This window comes from Corvus hawaiiensis, chromosome 4, assembly GCF_020740725.1.
Source record: "Corvus hawaiiensis isolate bCorHaw1 chromosome 4, bCorHaw1.pri.cur, whole genome shotgun sequence".
NCBI lineage: Eukaryota > Metazoa > Chordata > Aves > Passeriformes > Corvidae > Corvus > Corvus hawaiiensis.
In genome coordinates, this window is record NC_063216.1 from 67253857 (window position 1) to 67270737 (window position 16881).

The 16881-nt window shown below is 38.5% G+C and overlaps 1 protein-coding gene across 5 annotated transcripts in view; it reads left to right on the forward strand.

Moving 5' to 3' along the window:
* The window catches only part of ORC5 (origin recognition complex subunit 5), a 68781-nt gene extending 52782 nt beyond the window's left edge, over nucleotides 1-15999 (forward strand). For 2 of the 5 annotated variants that reach the window (XM_048301644.1, XM_048301647.1), the window contains 2 exons: nucleotides 7300-7412; nucleotides 10932-14762. In XM_048301644.1, coding sequence (XP_048157601.1) covers nucleotides 7300-7412; nucleotides 10932-10977 — 159 coding nt within the window. In that variant the 3' untranslated portion in view covers nucleotides 10978-14762. Of the gene's footprint in view, nucleotides 1-6608; nucleotides 6697-7299; nucleotides 7413-10931 lie in introns of those variants that run through there. The other 3 variants (XR_007203168.1, XM_048301645.1, XR_007203169.1) reach the window with 3 other exon arrangements.
* The last annotated feature ends 882 nt before the right edge of the window (nucleotides 16000-16881 follow it).

Sequence of the window (16881 nt, forward strand, 5' to 3'; positions counted from 1 at the left end):
TTAATTGATCCTCAAAGTGAGGGAACTGACTCAGAAATACTGATTTATCCATGCATCACTCTGTAGAGTTTTTATACTTCTTTTTAAAGCTGATGAGCAGAGCGAGGCAAAGAGTGTTGTGGAACTGCCTTTTATTTTCCTTCTTATTAGGCAAATTGATTAACGCTTAAGTAAATGTGCTGAGAGGAAAAAAAAAAAGGGCTTTTTCTTAATTTCTATATTGAATAAAAATAATGAAGAGAAAGCAAATTCATTAACACTTTGAAAGATTTCTTTAATAATAGTTCCCAAATGAATAAATTATTGAACTGCTTTTAAAAAGTGATGTTACTGTAACAATGAGTGGGCAAGGCTAATCTGTGCAAATGCTTTCGAGATACTGTGAAGCTTTTCAGAAGATGGTGGGGGAAGCTGGATTTTCATCATGAGGGGTTTTCTGTTTTTAAAAAGACTGCAAAGTATGGGGAGAATACAGTAATTAGTAGTGAGAGATCCCTTGCAGAGGCCCAAGAGAAGATTAAAAGGGGAAACAGTGGTAGGATGTAGAAGATGCAGATGATATACTTTATCTCTGATGAATGCATCATAACAGACACATTAAGTCAGACCAAAAGTGGGCTTACCCACTGTTTTACTTCTTAGACAGTAAATGTCTGACTACTTCTAAGTAATATCGAATGAGTAGGAAAAATTTAAGACCAGAAAGCAGCGGATAAGCTTCTTATTACCTGTGGCTTAAATGCTTGCCACGGAGATGATATTCTTTGCATTCAGCATCCCATGGTTGTATTTGCTTCCATGAATGTACCCAGTACATTCCCAGTCTAAACTCCACAAAACTCTCTACCACTGCACTGAATTTTCAGAGGCAAAGTGTGTTACAGATTAACTACAACTTTGGATGAAGAATAGTTCCTTCTGGGTTTCTTGTTTGCTTTATATTTGGTTTCCTGAGATGATTCCTGGATCTTGATTCAGTGTCCCCATTTTAGAAAAACTGTGGTAGGTTTTGGTGGTTTTTAATAGCGCTATTGGGAAGAGAAGATGTGAGGAGTAGAGGTAATGAGAAAGTACAGAGGAGATTTGAAAGGAAGCTGCACTGATGAGTCAAGATTTGCAGCTAATCAGAGTCACTAAACAAACCCTAGAAGACAGACTGCTAATTGAAGAGAAAGTATACTGAAATATGAATAGAACAAGGGTAGGAAGTGTCTTCTTGAAGTAGGAAAATACATTTGCTTCTCTTGAGATTGAAGAGAAAAGCCACGAGGGAAGCCAATTACAGGAGAATAGTCTAGAGATAAGGCAGCTTCTACTATGCAGAAAGGTGTTCTGTGGTTTGAAAGGCAGGAGAGGGGGGTGGAGTGTTGCAGAAAGAGGAGGGGAAAAGGGAAAAAGCAAAATATGCACATTTATCCCTTGAGTAAGTGTGTGAAATTGGCAGTTTCTTCACGTCATTTTGTGTAAATGGGTCACAAAAGGTAAGACCAAGTAGAATAAGGCAGAGGTGGTGAACAGTGATTATACAATGGAGAAAATATTGTGTGGGAATGGTTCTAATGACCTGTAGAGTAAAAACCAGAATTTTCTGATAAAATTCAATGTTACATGCCTTGGGCTTAGTAAACTTTTCTGTTCTGAAGAGATACAAGAAAAATCTTTGAGGTGGTGGGTAGGATACAAACTGAATGGGTTTAACAGCAAGAAATTCAAGGTCATGTACTTGAGAGTAAATAAGCATTTCTTCTGGATTGTCTTTTAGAGACTAAAGGAAGTTTTGTCCGTCTTGATGACTGAACCACTGATACGATGAAGCTTTGAAAAAGTGAATGGAGTCACTTGTTTAAATCTGTAAATCACATAGATTTGCCTTGAGTGAAATGAAATCAAGGTCCTGGAGACTCAACACAAAATAATGAAATAATACTTATGTGACAGAATCATAAAAAATCCCAAACTAATATGGGGCAAAGAAAGACATCAAATGCAAACATTCATAAAAGAAACTGCAAAGCAGGCTGGGTCACTGTGTTTTTGACCCATGGCATCCTGCACAGCCACCTACGTGTGTGTCACCAAAGGGAGGGGCACAGCGTGCTGTCTGTGGAGCAGCGCTGAGGCTGTGGCTGGGTCTGTTGGTGCCTCTGTTAATGTCAAAAACGTTTTGACTGTGTTCATAATGTAGTTTAAAAGTAGAGTTGGATTGCTTTAATATGAGATAAAGGTAAAATAACTAGCTGAAGCACTTAGTAATGAATGTTTTAACTGCAGGCTGGAAGGCTCTAAGTAGTCTGGAGGGGTGTGCCTCCTGTTGTATTTTTTTCATGCATTAAAAGCCTTGTACAAAACGTAATTCAGTATCAAAACCTGATTGTTTTGTACAAGCATTCAGAAAAATGTTGATTTATTTTTAATAATTTTTATAAAAACAATTTTGATCAATTGCTCTCTTAAATATGTATTGTTGTAACGTTCTATGGTTATCTTTCTATATGAGCTTTTCAAACGAGGCTGACATATGAGCTTACTCTGGCTATAATTTTCATAGAAATAATTTTGAGCAGGTTTTTTTATGCTCACATAATTTGTACTAGGGTCATTGAATTTAACTCCAGGAGAGTATGGCACAGTCATTTTGACTGAAATGTATTTTGTAAATGGCATCGGGTGTTCCAAAGTGCCTTGTTGCATAGCAGAGGTTTTACCGTGTGCCCGAATGTGACTCCTGGCAGTGGTAGGTTTTGAGCAAGTGCACTGGCTTTGAGAGTCATGGGATGATGGTGCTGCAAAGCACCATTCATGTGATTGTGAAAGAATATAGTATCCTTGTCTGGTGGTGCTGAGTATGGAAAGTTCTTTGTTTCTTGATAGGTTTGACGTTCAAAATCTGTGTGTGACAGTAAGCCAGACTGAAGAGTTAATGTTACATCTTTGTTGGGAGGGCACATCTTGGGCAAGATAATTGAATATTATAAACTGTGGAGATGAAAAAAACCACACAGATCATCTAGTATATTTCTGCCAGTTTGAAATTGTTCCTCCTTTCATTAATATTTTTCAGTCCAGTTTAAAATGCACACTTGGTGAGATTTCAATCATATCTCTGAGGAAACAGCTTCCTCCCCACCCCAAATAACCAGCATCATTTTCTCTGTTTAGTTTTATCCTATGGATTTGAGGTATGTCCCACACTTTGTCCAGACTCTTTCCTGTGATAGTCTGTCACTGCTTATCCAAACTAACCATGTGTTTCCCTGTGTCATGGGTTCTCATTCTGCTCATGTTTTATACCTCAGTGAATATTTCCTGGCTTCTAGTGGTGTCCTTGGGAAGAGCTCAGCCTTTCTCAGCAGACAGCCCTTGCTTCTGGAATCCTTCTCACTTCCACGCAGCCATGTATTCACAAAGCCAGTCTTTGTGTCTGCTTGGGGAATTATGCAAGGCCCATCTGTTAGTCCAGGCTGATAGGAAAAAAGCTGCCTTGAAGGATGGCTCGTGGGTTGCTTATTTTTTTCCAGAGGTTTCAATGTCTGTGTTTGACCAATGAATCTCCAGAAGCAGTCTGAGTGGTCATTTCCTTCTGGGAACAATTGTCTGCTGTGCTTTGATGATTATTTTCACCTTGGATCCAAGATTTCAGCAGCAGGTTTCTCACACAAATATATTTCAAAGCAAGTTCCATCATCATTTATTTTTAAACATACCAGTGAAACCTGTTTCTCTACATCTTTCAGATCAGTAAGGGGTTTTTTTTCAGATTTTCTTGTTATTCCTGTAGAAAATTTCATTTAATTATTAAATTTTGCTAGTATTAAATCATCACCAATTTAAGTAATTTTACAAATAATTCTAGAATATTTCTTCCAACTGTAATTTCTTTTGTTCAAAAGATTCTCAATAAATGTTCTTTCTTCTATCACCCACACAGTTTTTCTGGCTTGTTTCTAGTCTGTTCATGCCAGATGTTTTCTTCTCAAGCTTTTGTGATAATGAAATGGAGCCACTGTACCCATGATATTTAAAAAAAAAAAAGTTAAATCTTTCAAAAGCAGTGGTGTATTTTTGGCTAAGAAGTACAATTAGTTTGGTATTGCATACATATTTTTCCCATCTGTGTTTCAAACTTTTGATGTGTCTTAATTTAAGAACATATTGCCTCCAAAGTTTGCAACACCTGAACTTTTGAAGTAGTAATTGTTTTTCAGTGCTTAAGTTATAGGTGGCACCTAAAACTTAAAGAGTTAACAGGACAGGAACATTGGTGAATTTTATAATTTTGCTACAGATAAACAGCCTTAAACCCAGTTCATTCCATTATATTCTGCTTTACCTGGTGAATGCCTTAGGTGGGCACAGAGAGAGACTGTATGATTGCAATTTTATGCAAAATAGCTCAGCTTCAGAAACAGAGAACAAGTTAGGTTTGGAGATGATTTAACACCGTACATGGCTTTTTCTTCCTTCTTCCTTTGCCCCCACCCCAGTTAGCTGTCAGACATTCAGCAGAGGTGCTCAAGCCTGTTGCATCAGAAAGGATTTGGACCTTCTGTGTCACTTCTGAACCGTTTGGTGAAGACAGTCATCTTTTATTTATTTGGTCTAGGTTCAGCACAGAATATTAGAGGAGCTTAATAATTCCCCATCTACCACAGTTCAGTCTTTTCAAACAAAGCAATTTATTGCACAAAATAGGTGTCTTGTCCATTTCTGTGGCTGACTCAGCAGCAGAACCCTCCTGCTATATTGTATAAAGCAAGAAAAAATGAAGAAGTCTTTGCTTGGGGGTGACAGAATTCCCTTGCTGGTTTTGATTCTCCCTGAACCCACTGAAAAAGCTGTGCAAACAAAGCTCCAGGCTGCTGCCCCCTCAGCAGGCAGGCTTTTGGACTTATCCTTGGGAGATCTCTGGCTTTCTCCATATACAAGCTAGGCATCTGTAACTACTGCATGTTAAATTCTACTCCAAATACTAACAAGTTAGGTATTTTAGCTTCTAACATTTGGCTGTCTGTAGGAAAGCTGGCCCCTACTTAGTCCCCTTAGATATATGTTCTTTGTCTCTACTGAGCCTCTTTGGAGATAAGACTGTTTCTTGCCTACATGAGTTGAAAATGGCAGTTCTCTCTACAGCTGTCTTTTTAAGTGGTCTCAGGGTCAGGACTTGGTTGTTTCAGCACTTACTTCCCTGTGATGACATTTATTAAACTAAAGTATTGTGAAAGAAGTAAGTAAAAGGTTGCAGTTTCCTAAATAAGTTTGTTACTCTGATGATCAATAGTTTCATTTATCTTGTAATATTCTATATTGAGTCTTTAGAGTTAATGTCTTGAGTCAAGAACATTAATGAAACTTTGTGTCCACTCTGATGCTAGTTCAGATTTCTTGAGTCAGCCTTTAGTAAGGAGTTTTACATTGCTGACCTCATGTTACACACAGAGCATTTGGTGCTAGTCGGAAAAGAAAATGCAGTATTTGTTGAAGTATTGCTGGAGCATTTGTAATGCAGCAGCAAGGTCACTTTTACATCCCACATAAAACTGATATGGGTCCAGCTCCAAACTGTGCAGACGTTTTCTGTGGTCAAGAGAAACTTTAAGGAATGCTCCTGCTGTTCCTTCATTTGGTGATTTCTGAATGCGAGACCAGCTGTAAGTATGTAGTGCAGAAGTGATTTGCCAGTATTGATGCACCAGGTGCAATTGTTACAGCAGGTTCCATAATGCTTATTCACTGACTGAATATGGACTTTGTTGAATGAAGAAAGGAGAAAAATGTGCTTTCAAGCTCATGAGTATTTTAAGAATATAAAAACCTAACAAATTTGAGGTTTATCTCAGTCCAGTGATATGTGCAAAGTGATTAATGAACTGGAATTTGAGCCATTTGCCATATACGGAATTAAATTTTCTTAAATTTTGTCAATGCTAGAATTTGATAAATAATGTAATTTATATATCTGCATTAAGTAAATGGAATTTGTCTTTGGGACTATGTGTAGGCCAGCATTCCTTAGTCAAACTCCAAAGACTTTGCAGAATTATGGCATCCAAACTACTGTTGTCTCATGCCATATGAAAGAAAGTTAAGTGCAGGCTGTTAAAAAAATTGCCTCATTCTTGGGTACCATATTTTTTTCTATTCTCCACAGGTAGGCGTCATTTTTATATATTATATTATTCCTACCTCCTACAAGCACTGTCACAAATTGAAAACCAAGTGTACTTTCCGCAAAGAGCAGGGTTATTACTGAGTTAGGATTATTTTTTTAATTGATACTGGCAAGAACTTGCTGATGCTTTTTATAGAAATGTGCTTCCTTGAACATTTGAACTGTCACTTTTCTTTCCTGATACATTTATTCTTGAGAAATTCCTTACTGTCCTATTATCATTACTCAGAAGTAGGTCATGGCTGGCTGGCTCTTTGAAAATGAGACCTGTGGCCAGATACCAGTTTGTCACAGAATGTAGCCTCGTTGCCCTGCATTGTCAGTGGCATCTATTGCAAAGGCCAGGGAAAAAAATTTTGCTTTTACCTCTTTCTTTCCGTGGTATCTGGGAGGAGATAAGGAGACAATGGAATCACTATGGTGTCTCTTCCTGAATCAGAATGTTTTCAGTGGTGACACCCCACGACTGCACTTCACTGGTACTGCAGCCATCACTGGAAGAACAAAGACAGTGAAAAAGTATGCTGGTATGTTGCTATTTTGGTAAAATAATCAATGGCTCTGTCAAGACACTGTATGTGTGTTTGTAGGCAAATTTCTCTCAACTCAGGCCCTGCTCTTTTCAAGCATACAATCTTCCAGCCTTTTCTTTCCAGCCTTCAAATTCTGTTTTATCTGGAGTAGAGTGATACATCCATCTGTTCAAAATGTGGTATGATCTGGCACAGGAATATCCAACTTTGAGTGGGAAAGTTCAAAAGGTGATCTTCAGGGATAAAGGCAAGAAAATCTTAGTCCTTCCTGATTATCAGGCAGAGATTTGGAAAATGCTTAACTCATGCCTATTATACCTGTTCCTCTGATAAAAACTGCAGGATAACTTTTGATAGGAAGGATGAAGGGTTTAGCCTGTGTCTCTTACTGCTACTGCTGAAAATGTAATGGCAAGATGTATGTACGTTCCTGGGTTTTCTAGCTGCAGAACTATGTGGAAGTGAACAATGAGCAAGTAGGAGTGACTTTCCAGAGAAAAATGGAAATTATGCCAAATGTAAAAAAAAAAAAAATGCAAGAAATTGGCCACTTCTGTTCATGTTAACAAAAATTACTAACATCACTCTTGTCCATAGATCACCTCTCTTGTGACACTGCAGCTGTTATCCATGGTTGGCCAGAATGACCAGCTTGATGGACCCCGATACAAATGTACTGTATCTCTGGACTTCATCAGAGCTATTGCCCGGTGAGCCTGTTAGAGTTCATTTACTATTGCATGTGCTGACTTGAAAGAGACTTCAAACCAAGTATTTGCTCAGTCTATAGCTCTTTGCAGACCAGAATAGAAAACCTGTGGATGTTTCCTAAGAATGACTGAATAAGTCATGTTATTTATGAGAAATGTTGTACCCAAGGTAAGTATAGTCCATTCCTGTTTTGAAAAAGATTTATCTTACAGTGGCAGTATGTGTTACAGTAACATACTGTCTTTGTGCTTAATAAAGGTCAGGGGCTTCATGTGAAAATGGTGCTCTAAAATGTCAGTCCATTTCATTACCAAAAAGCACATTTATGGTATTTGAATCTGAAATTATGTTTGGTTCTTAACAGTGTTGTGTATGATATAGAAACTACATAGGTTATAAGAATTCTTGCACATAGACTATCTTGTGTGATCTGTGACTGATACAAGCTAATTCAGTAAGTGAGTGTAGGTATGTCAGCATCTTTGTTTAGCCAGAGCCTTCAGTTGTGAAGTCTGAGAACAATTCCAGATCTATCAGGAGAGATGGCAATAATTTGCAGACAGAAATACATGCAATATAAAGGCAACAATCAGGCCTATGTCTTGTATTTTATCGAATGCCACCAGCATTACCTCATACCTGTTGCTGCTACCTTATTAGCAAGTCTTGGATAAACAGTCAATAACCAGAACAGAGCCCAGAAATGACATGTATCAAAGAGGAGAAACGTTCTCAAGGCTGACTTTGCTCTGTAACGTGGGACTGTAGAGGAACCTGAGGTGTAGACTGTATTCCATAATCTCAGTGCACACGTTGCTCTCCTGAGCTAATAAGTGTCCAGTAGCCTTGTCAGTAAATGCAACAGATACACTAATTTCAATTTTCAGTTGAACAGGCCATAGAATGAAACTTTGGCTCAGGTCTGGCCGGACCACACTGCCAGGACCTCCACAGCTTTGCTATGTCAGTTTGCTGTTCCCAGCAGTAAAGTCACTTGTGAGTGATGCCCTGAAAAAGCTCCCCCTGGAACCAAGTACAGCAGACCATCTGCTCAGCAACATGGATCGTTGTGTATACAGTTATACATTGGATGTATCCTTGAATTGGGATACTTGGAATGACAGCCCTTGCAACTTTGACATCCTTAGAAGTTTCAATGATTCCATTAAAGTTGCTGGAAGGTAGAGACGGCCAGAAAACGGGATCAAAACTTGTGTTATGCAGCTCACGCTTACTGGAGAAAGTAGTTGTCAGAGACACTGTCGTTGCAAACCTCAGTGCATGGTATAGTGTTTTGGCTTGCTTTCCTTTAGGTCTGATGTGTGTGTATGTGTATATATATGTATGTATTTACACATACATGTATCTAAACTGATTTTTCCTACACATTATGAGGAAGAAAGCAGTTCTTTTTTTCTCCTCCTCCAAGTAGTTTGCAGGTGTTTATTTGCTGCCTAAATAGGGCTATTTAAATGACCTGATAGATTTTAAAGTTGGCCTGCTCTGCTTTTCTCCTGTTTCTCCTTTTTTTAAAATTTTGCTTTGTTCATTTGTTACAATTTTTATTAAAATACATTTTTCAGCCCACAGTATTTATTTAATCTTAAAGGAGGATGATCCGTAAAAAGACAAGGTTTCATGAACTCACAATAAATGAGCTTCTCTCTTCTCTGGGTGGGGCTACGAGCTATAGGATGAGGGCCTGATCTTCTGTGCTTTAAGAAATTTCATTTTCTATCTGTGCAGTAGTCTTGGTTGTATTTGTCACAGAGGAGGAACTACTTTGGAATTTCAGCCAAAATACATATCAAATAAGCAGCCCATCTTCTGATTCTTCTTTCTCTGTTAACTGCAATAGTACTAAAATAAGTTTGTTAGTCACTAAAATCTTCAGATACCTCAGCCTTGTTACCATCTCAGCCTTGTTACTCCAGCATATTTCCTAATGGAAGGCTGAGGAGTGCAAAGAATGGGCCAGAAAAGGATGCTCTTTCCCTCCCCACCCCCATTCAAGCTGTTCAGATTGTCATTTCATTTTCTGTGTTTTTTAAGCAAAAGTAAAGTTTGCATTGAAAAAAAAAGCCACCTGTTTTTGGAAAAGAGTAAAAAACTTAAGTCTCTTCCTGGTAGCTTTTAATGTGGTAACTACTGAAGTGCACAATCTTTATTACTGCAGAACTTAATGTGTGGCTCTATTCTGGGCATATATTCAGTCACTGTGGAAATATTTCCATGTTTTTTACCACATAGTAGTTAAACATTTAGCTGAAGGTAAAGTTCAATGTTTCTTTGTTAGAAATAATTTCTGTTTTAAGAACTTCAAATCTAAGTTCATACATTTTTCTCTAGCCGAAGTAGGGCTCTCTTAGTGTTTATTGAATGTAATGGATCTTTTCAGAGTCTATAATAAACCCAGTTGTTATGACAGAACAATTCTGTTTTATTTAGTTGATAAGGTCAGCATTTGTTAGTGTGTATGATTTTGTTTCTGTGGAAAGCCTTGTAATTAAAGCACTTTTTTTGAGTGACACAATGTCATGCAAGTCTAACAGGGGCAGTTAGTGTCTTTAAATTTGTCACTGGATTATTAAATAGACTCCAACACAGTATTTTCTGTTATGTGTATTGGGGATTTCTAAACTTCTTCTCTGTCCAATACAATGTTTTATAAAAACTTTTTGAAAAGTGGGTTACAGGCTGATGCATGAACAGAGAATATTAAATTATTGTAGTCTAGCAAATAAGAATTCAGCTAGCTAATCTCACTTAGTATTGTTAGCAGTTATTTTTGCATCACTAAATACTTTAAAAAACACCCTTTTAATTTTATACTTGTCATTATATGCAGTAATTTGCATTATTTATTCAAATAGTAAACCCTAAAGTCTGAGTGTTAGATTGTATAGAAGAATGAGTTTAGAGACAAAAAAATAATTATATGTTTTATTCTACTGCTATTTCATTTTGCATGCCATTAAAGTACAAAAGTGTACATTTAAAATCTTCTATCCCATTGAGTGGCATTCTTGGATTTTTCAAATTTAGCTGTGAACATAGGTCAACTACGGTCAAGACTGAAAGAATGTGGACTGCAAATGAGTACAGATGAAGGAGTTTCATAGTACATGCTAAAACAGGTGGTTTGGAGATGAACAAAACCACTAATAGCATAAAAGGTTGTTGCTTTGCATCACCAAGTAGAACATCAAGTTTGCCATATGAAAATATTATTAATATTGATATATTTTTACTGTTTAATTACGGAATAAGAGTCTTCCTTTCTTTACTAGGAAGTTGCTACATTTCTTTTCTAGAATTTTACGAAGTTTAAATAATCAGAAGAGAGGTACTGTAAATAATGAGAGAAATTAAAAATTCATTAATCCTTGCTTGCATTTCTTTTGGGGAATCGCTTGATTTTGATTGTACAGAATGTCCCGCATGTGCTGTCTCCAAACAGGTTAAAGTCTTAGCACTGTTAAGAAGATTGCTCTAATATACTGTGTTTTTGTTTATAGGACCGTGAACTTCGACATAATAAAGTACTTGTACGATTTCTTGTGAAAACAAGCTTCACAGCCATATGGACACTGTGACAATGACTAAGGCAAGCTGTGTTCATCTCTCTACTTAGCTAGCCAGAAAGAAGAGTATTTTGGCTCTTTTGGATTTGTCCAAACAGGTGCTGGCCCAGCATGGAACCCGATGAAAATACTCTGATTGGTCTGGGTGGATCTGAGCAGAGGACTATTTACCAGGGACCCTGGAGTATTTGGAAGCAATGTGTTAATTATAAACAGCAGGGTTTGAGCACAATCTGTTCTACTCTTAATGATGTTATCTTAACACTGAAATTGCCTGAAACCCATTTACTTAGGACTGCATTTTGCTCTATGAACTCTCCCCAGTGCTTTGAACATGGCAGCAGCCGTTGTTTGTATGCCCAGTCTTTTCACTTCCTCTCCACAGGAATCTTTGCAATTGCCTGCCAAAGCAGCTTTTCCTGAGGCCACCATTTTAAGACAGTGGAGTAGCAAAGTATAATAAACATAAGAACATATTTAAAAATCAAGCTGGTACAAATTCTTCTTTCTCCTCAGTAGTATGTAGGCAGTGTTACCCTGTTATATGGAGATCACGATGATAGGAAACTCCCAATTAGTCACCATACTGTCTTTTTCAGACCATTCATAAATGTTGACTATGAATCTATTTTTACAAAGCTCTATTTAAAAAAAAAAAAAAATTCTTAAAGTTTTACCCCTTTCTCAAACTTGAAATGTTTTATTTTTGCTTTAACATTTTATGGTCCTTTTATGCTCATCCAGTTACATGAAGTGCTAATTATAGTGCTGTGTGGAATTAATGTACTTTTAAGATACACACCATGTAATGGCTTTTGTAACAGCCTCTGTCCTGAAGAGGAGGATGGCACAGCTGCCTTTTCATCAGAAAGGGAGAAATTCAACAGGTGACAGGGTTTTTCTGCAGCAGTTCCCCAAAAGAGGTGGAATAGTGAATAACCAATGTGATATTGTAACATAAAACTTTATCCTTGGAAATACCTGATAGAATACACTACAGTTGCAGCTTACCAGTAGAAGATTCTCAACTTTCGGAGCTTTAAAATCCCCTAATCCAGTTGAAGGTTATTATCTTCATGAATCTGAAGATTTCTGTAACCCTCATGAAAACTCCAGGTCCCACAGCCTGTTACTCAGATGTTTTACTCTTGAGTGCTCCCCTTTGACTGTTTGACAGTAAAAGATGATGCCAGGTCCTAAGTTGAACATTATGTTTTTTTCAAGGAAAAATCATTAGTCTTTCCCCCTTGCTCTTATATTAGAAATGGTCAAATACCGTGAGCATGTGTAGTCTTTACTCTTTTTTGTTTCTCTTTTTTTTTTCTTTATTTGTTTTTATGTTTTCTTTTTTTGTTGTTTTCTTTTTTTCCCCCCCCAATTGTGGATACGTAGCCATACTTCTGGATTCAGACCCAAGTGACAAAAGTATCCTTCTGGCCAAGCTCTGGCTTCCTTCCTCAGGGGAGTGTGAAAGGGCAGCGATGAGTCATCTCCGTGATCTGTTTTCCTTCCTACCGCTGAGCTGGATCAAACCCTGCACCTGTCCATGAGGTGGCAACATTTGTCACACTTACTGAAGTGCTTGGATGTAAACACATAGCCTGTTTCAAAAATGTTTACTACCTGCTTTTGTTTTTACTTATAAAAATGCCCATAATGTGAACTTTGGGCTAAACTTTACAGTGCCCTTCTATCCTGGAGCTAGTGCTGGGCTGAGCTCAGCTCTCATGGATCTCCTGTATGACTGCCTGGGGCTGCAGTCTGTAGTGGAAATAAGTTTTGAGGTATTCATATGTGAACTAGTCCATGTGAAACAGTAGCAGTAGATCGTAGGGTTTTGTAATTTTTGATCTGGATAAGAATTTGATACATGAAATGTGATGGGACTGATAATGATTTGTTAAGTACTACAATACTTGAGTCACAAAACTTCGTTTTCAACAACCCAAATCATTCCCACCAAATAGACCAGACCCTCAAAACCCTTCAGCTCCAAATTTGGAGCACAAATTAGACATAAAATAAGGGTCCTAGAAATTAAGCAGTGAGAAAACTTGGTGCTGCTGATACTTTTTTAATCTAATTTCTTCTATACTAGCCTTATGAGTATTGGTGATTATTTCCAGTGTAAATCCAAAGAATAAGGATACTAAGTTTGTGGAATGTGGTTAATTTGGCTGAAATGAGGTTAACTAGAGAAGGAGCAGTAACTGAGGATCCGTTTGACAGAACCACTCTCCTTACTTTGAAGACACTTTTTTTGACCTTTCTGAAAGACTCTTATCAGTGAAATAAAATTTAAAGCTGAATCAGCAGAGTATGAGAATGAACAAGGTGACTGAAGTGCAGATGATTGATGTAGGCTATAACTACGCTGATGATGAATAGTAGGATTTATTCTGACAAACTAGAAATATTTCTATATAGCCATGTCAATGAGTTTATAAATTACTGCTGAGTTTCTTACTAGATGCCTTAGCAATATTCTGTTCTGAGACCCCATTTTCATGGATGAGGTGTGGCCTCCTTCAGCCTCCCCAGGCCAGGATTTCACCTCTTCTACAGGTGGTTTTAAGAACTGTGCAAACAAGGTAGAGCAAGACAGTTTAATCAGAAATCCTTCAGTACCTTAGTGCTGCAGTATATATTTTTAAAAATACCCAATTTTTTTCATAATTCCCAAATCACAAAGCATTATAGTATTGTAAACATTACAGACTTACAGTGCTTGTCTCCAGTGGCTGATCTAGACATTACCAGGAGCTGGGGCTTGTTCTTACAAGGAGAAAGTAATGGAAAAAGAAATGAAGCTATCATCAGTTGTGAAGAGATTAGTGCCCTTGAACAGCTCTGACTTCATCAACAGCTGCATTTTCATGCACATAACATGGAGATTTTATTTTCTAAAAAGGCTTGCAAGGCTGCATCCAGATGTAATACAGTAGTCGATTCACTCTTCTTGGACAGTGATTTGTCTTACTCTGGTTCTCACAGAACCTGCTGCTTCTACTGTAACAATTCCTGTAGCTGTTGGCTCTCATTTGGGGTGAATTAAAGAAATACGTTTTTTATTTCAGTACCTTTTGAGTTCTGATGCTTCTATACACTATGTAAAAATACATTCATTCTTGCCATTGGTGAAATTGTTCCAATATCCACCAAGTACCATTTTGACAAGATCATTCAGGTACTGTTTTCCTCTCATAACTGGAACTGCCAGCCATGCCAGGAGAATAGTGTGGAAGACTGGATTTCCAGCAAGAATATAGAAGATACTACATGTCTGTGGCCTCTGAGCAAAATGTACCCAGTTAAGTATCTCAGGAGTAGATATTCCCTCTGCGCCTGTACTGGCAGAGATGGCAGCGAAGAGTGAGAAATGGCACGTTCTTGAGGGCTGCCTGGAGGCTGGCATACTGTGTGTTCTGGTCAGCCCAGACAGTTGAGGAACAGAAGATTTACTGCATCCAGAAGTGAATCCTGCTGGAGGTGAAGTAACTTCTCCAGTTTTCTCAATGACAGGATGGCATAACTTACAAAAGAGCCTTATCATTGCTGGTAAATATGTATTGGGATAAAGATACAGCTTGATTAGCAAGTCTAATCATAGACAATACAAAATTTTTATGTGTTTGTAGATACTGGAATGGCTCCACTAGAAAATTGAATGGGAGATTAATAGCAAAAACTGTGTTTTTTATCTCAGCTTCTCTATGACATCTTTTTCTATGAACAGCCTGATTTGAATAAACTGTACAATACTCAGAGGAGGGTAACTTCTTGATTCTTTATTTTTGTGCATGTTTATTTAAACCATTTGAAGGATAAATCTGAAAACAACACAGAAATTTTGTGTATGCCAGCAGAGTTGAAACTGCAGGAGTACAATCCTTATTATGACTGTATTCATGTTTTCCTGAAAACTTGTCTTTAAAAAGCCACAGCACAATGGCAGTGTCTGTGCAAAACAAAAAATTGAAAAATATCATCATACTGCTTGTTACTGGACATTAGCAATATATCAGTCATGTATTTGGATAGCCCAGTCTCCACGCAGGTGTCTGAAGCTCAGAAGTATGGTGTTAAAGTAAGACCAACACTGTCAAGCAGCCCATGGATGGAGGTGTTTTCATGCTGCTGAGCAAGTGAATGTCTGACTGTAAGCAGGGAGTCTTAGAGTGAGAACATGATGTCCAAAGTACCACAGGCAGACTTAATGTTTGAAGTGTTCTAGTGTGTTGTACTCCTCCTCTGCCGGTGACCACTCCATTTTTCTAAAGCAGCAGAAGTATCCCTAACTATTTCTTTCATTTGGTTCAAACTCCATTTGGTAATAAATCATTTCCATTGGTGTGTTGCAGTTGCCAAAAAGGCTTTGCTCTACAGCTCTTCCAAGGGAGTTAGCACCACCAGGGAGCAAAGTACTGAAAGAAAATACATGTTCACTGCCTACCGTTTGGGTAGGCATCTGGGCAACTCCAGTAGGGAAACAGGCTGGGCTTTCCTCTGAGATGAAGTTGTGGATAAACTTGCCCTTTTGACACATTTGATGTTTTGAAATATCCAGAACTCTACCAGACTTCTGTATTCCTCTCTGTTCTTCCTCTACCCTCCCACTACAATTCCATGTTATTTTTTGAAATGGTTCTTGCAGAGATCCGCACCAGAAGCACAGCCAGCTCCTGGGCTTGACATCTCCCTGGGGATCCCCCACAAGTGAGCAGAGCAGGAAGGCTGCTGTGGGCTGTCTGTCCCCCCATGTTGCAGCTGTGCTTTTTTCAACTAACCTGTTGCCACATACTGCCTTCTGTCCTGCCAAGACTTGTTTGAATATTTGGAGAGGGATCTGTTGTGTACTTGAGGGCAGGTGTTCGGCTTCAGCGCGGTCCTTTTCCAAAACCTGGTGCAGTGTGTTGAACCATGAATGCTGTATTGTCATCTTGTACTCAGTGTTCATATTTCATATTTGTTCAGTTTTGATTAAATGCTGATGAAAAGCCCATGTCAGTGTTGGACTGATGTAGTAAATGTGATTTTTCTTAAGCAGCACAGCAGAGGTGCAGCTTTGCCTACATTCCTTCAGCACATATGTTCCATTTTCCTGGCACATACAGGTTTTCTACAGAACAGCATTTCTCATATGCAAATAGTTTCTTTTCTGCATGTGATTCTTGTTCAGGAAAATATGTGCTGCACATTATTTCATGTACTTTGTTCAGATAGTTGAGCAGAGGAATAAAACAGGGCTGGGAGGGCTGGGAAATAGAGCTGTGCTAGCAGGCTTTCCTGGAGCTTATGCCTTGGTAGTTTAGCAGCTGAGCACTTCCTGTGTCTTCACGTAGGTAATGAGAGTTCTCACATAGGCACCTCCTAAATACCGAATCAGAATAGTTCTGAAGAGAGAATAGCCAAGTGTAACATAAATAACCTCTCATTAAGACAGCCTTGCGAGATGAGGGAGCATGTTTCTACAAAATCCAGCAAAGGAAGAACATACCTGAGAGATGGTGGTGGAGAGCAAAGTTGTTTACCGCTCTCACGGCAAAAGCCTTGGTTATATTCGTGCTGTTTGCATTGATTCTCTTTAGTTAAAGAGTTTTTACAGTATTTATGGTGATGCTGTTTCTCCCTCTACCCCATTTCTATCAGTACAGTCCCAGCTGCTGTTTTTTCTTCCTCTGCCATTGCACCCAGTGCGCTGAGAGTTCCCACCTGTGCCAGCAGTTTGTGTGGGGAAGCAAGTGCCCTGCTCTGTGATGCCCTGGATGCCAGCCCTGGTGTTGCTATCCTAGGGCAACTCAACATCTCAGGCTTGGGATGGCAACAGCAGAAAGTGGTTGTTTCATCTTGCAGGGTATAGGAACTTCAGCAACAGCCCTGAAAA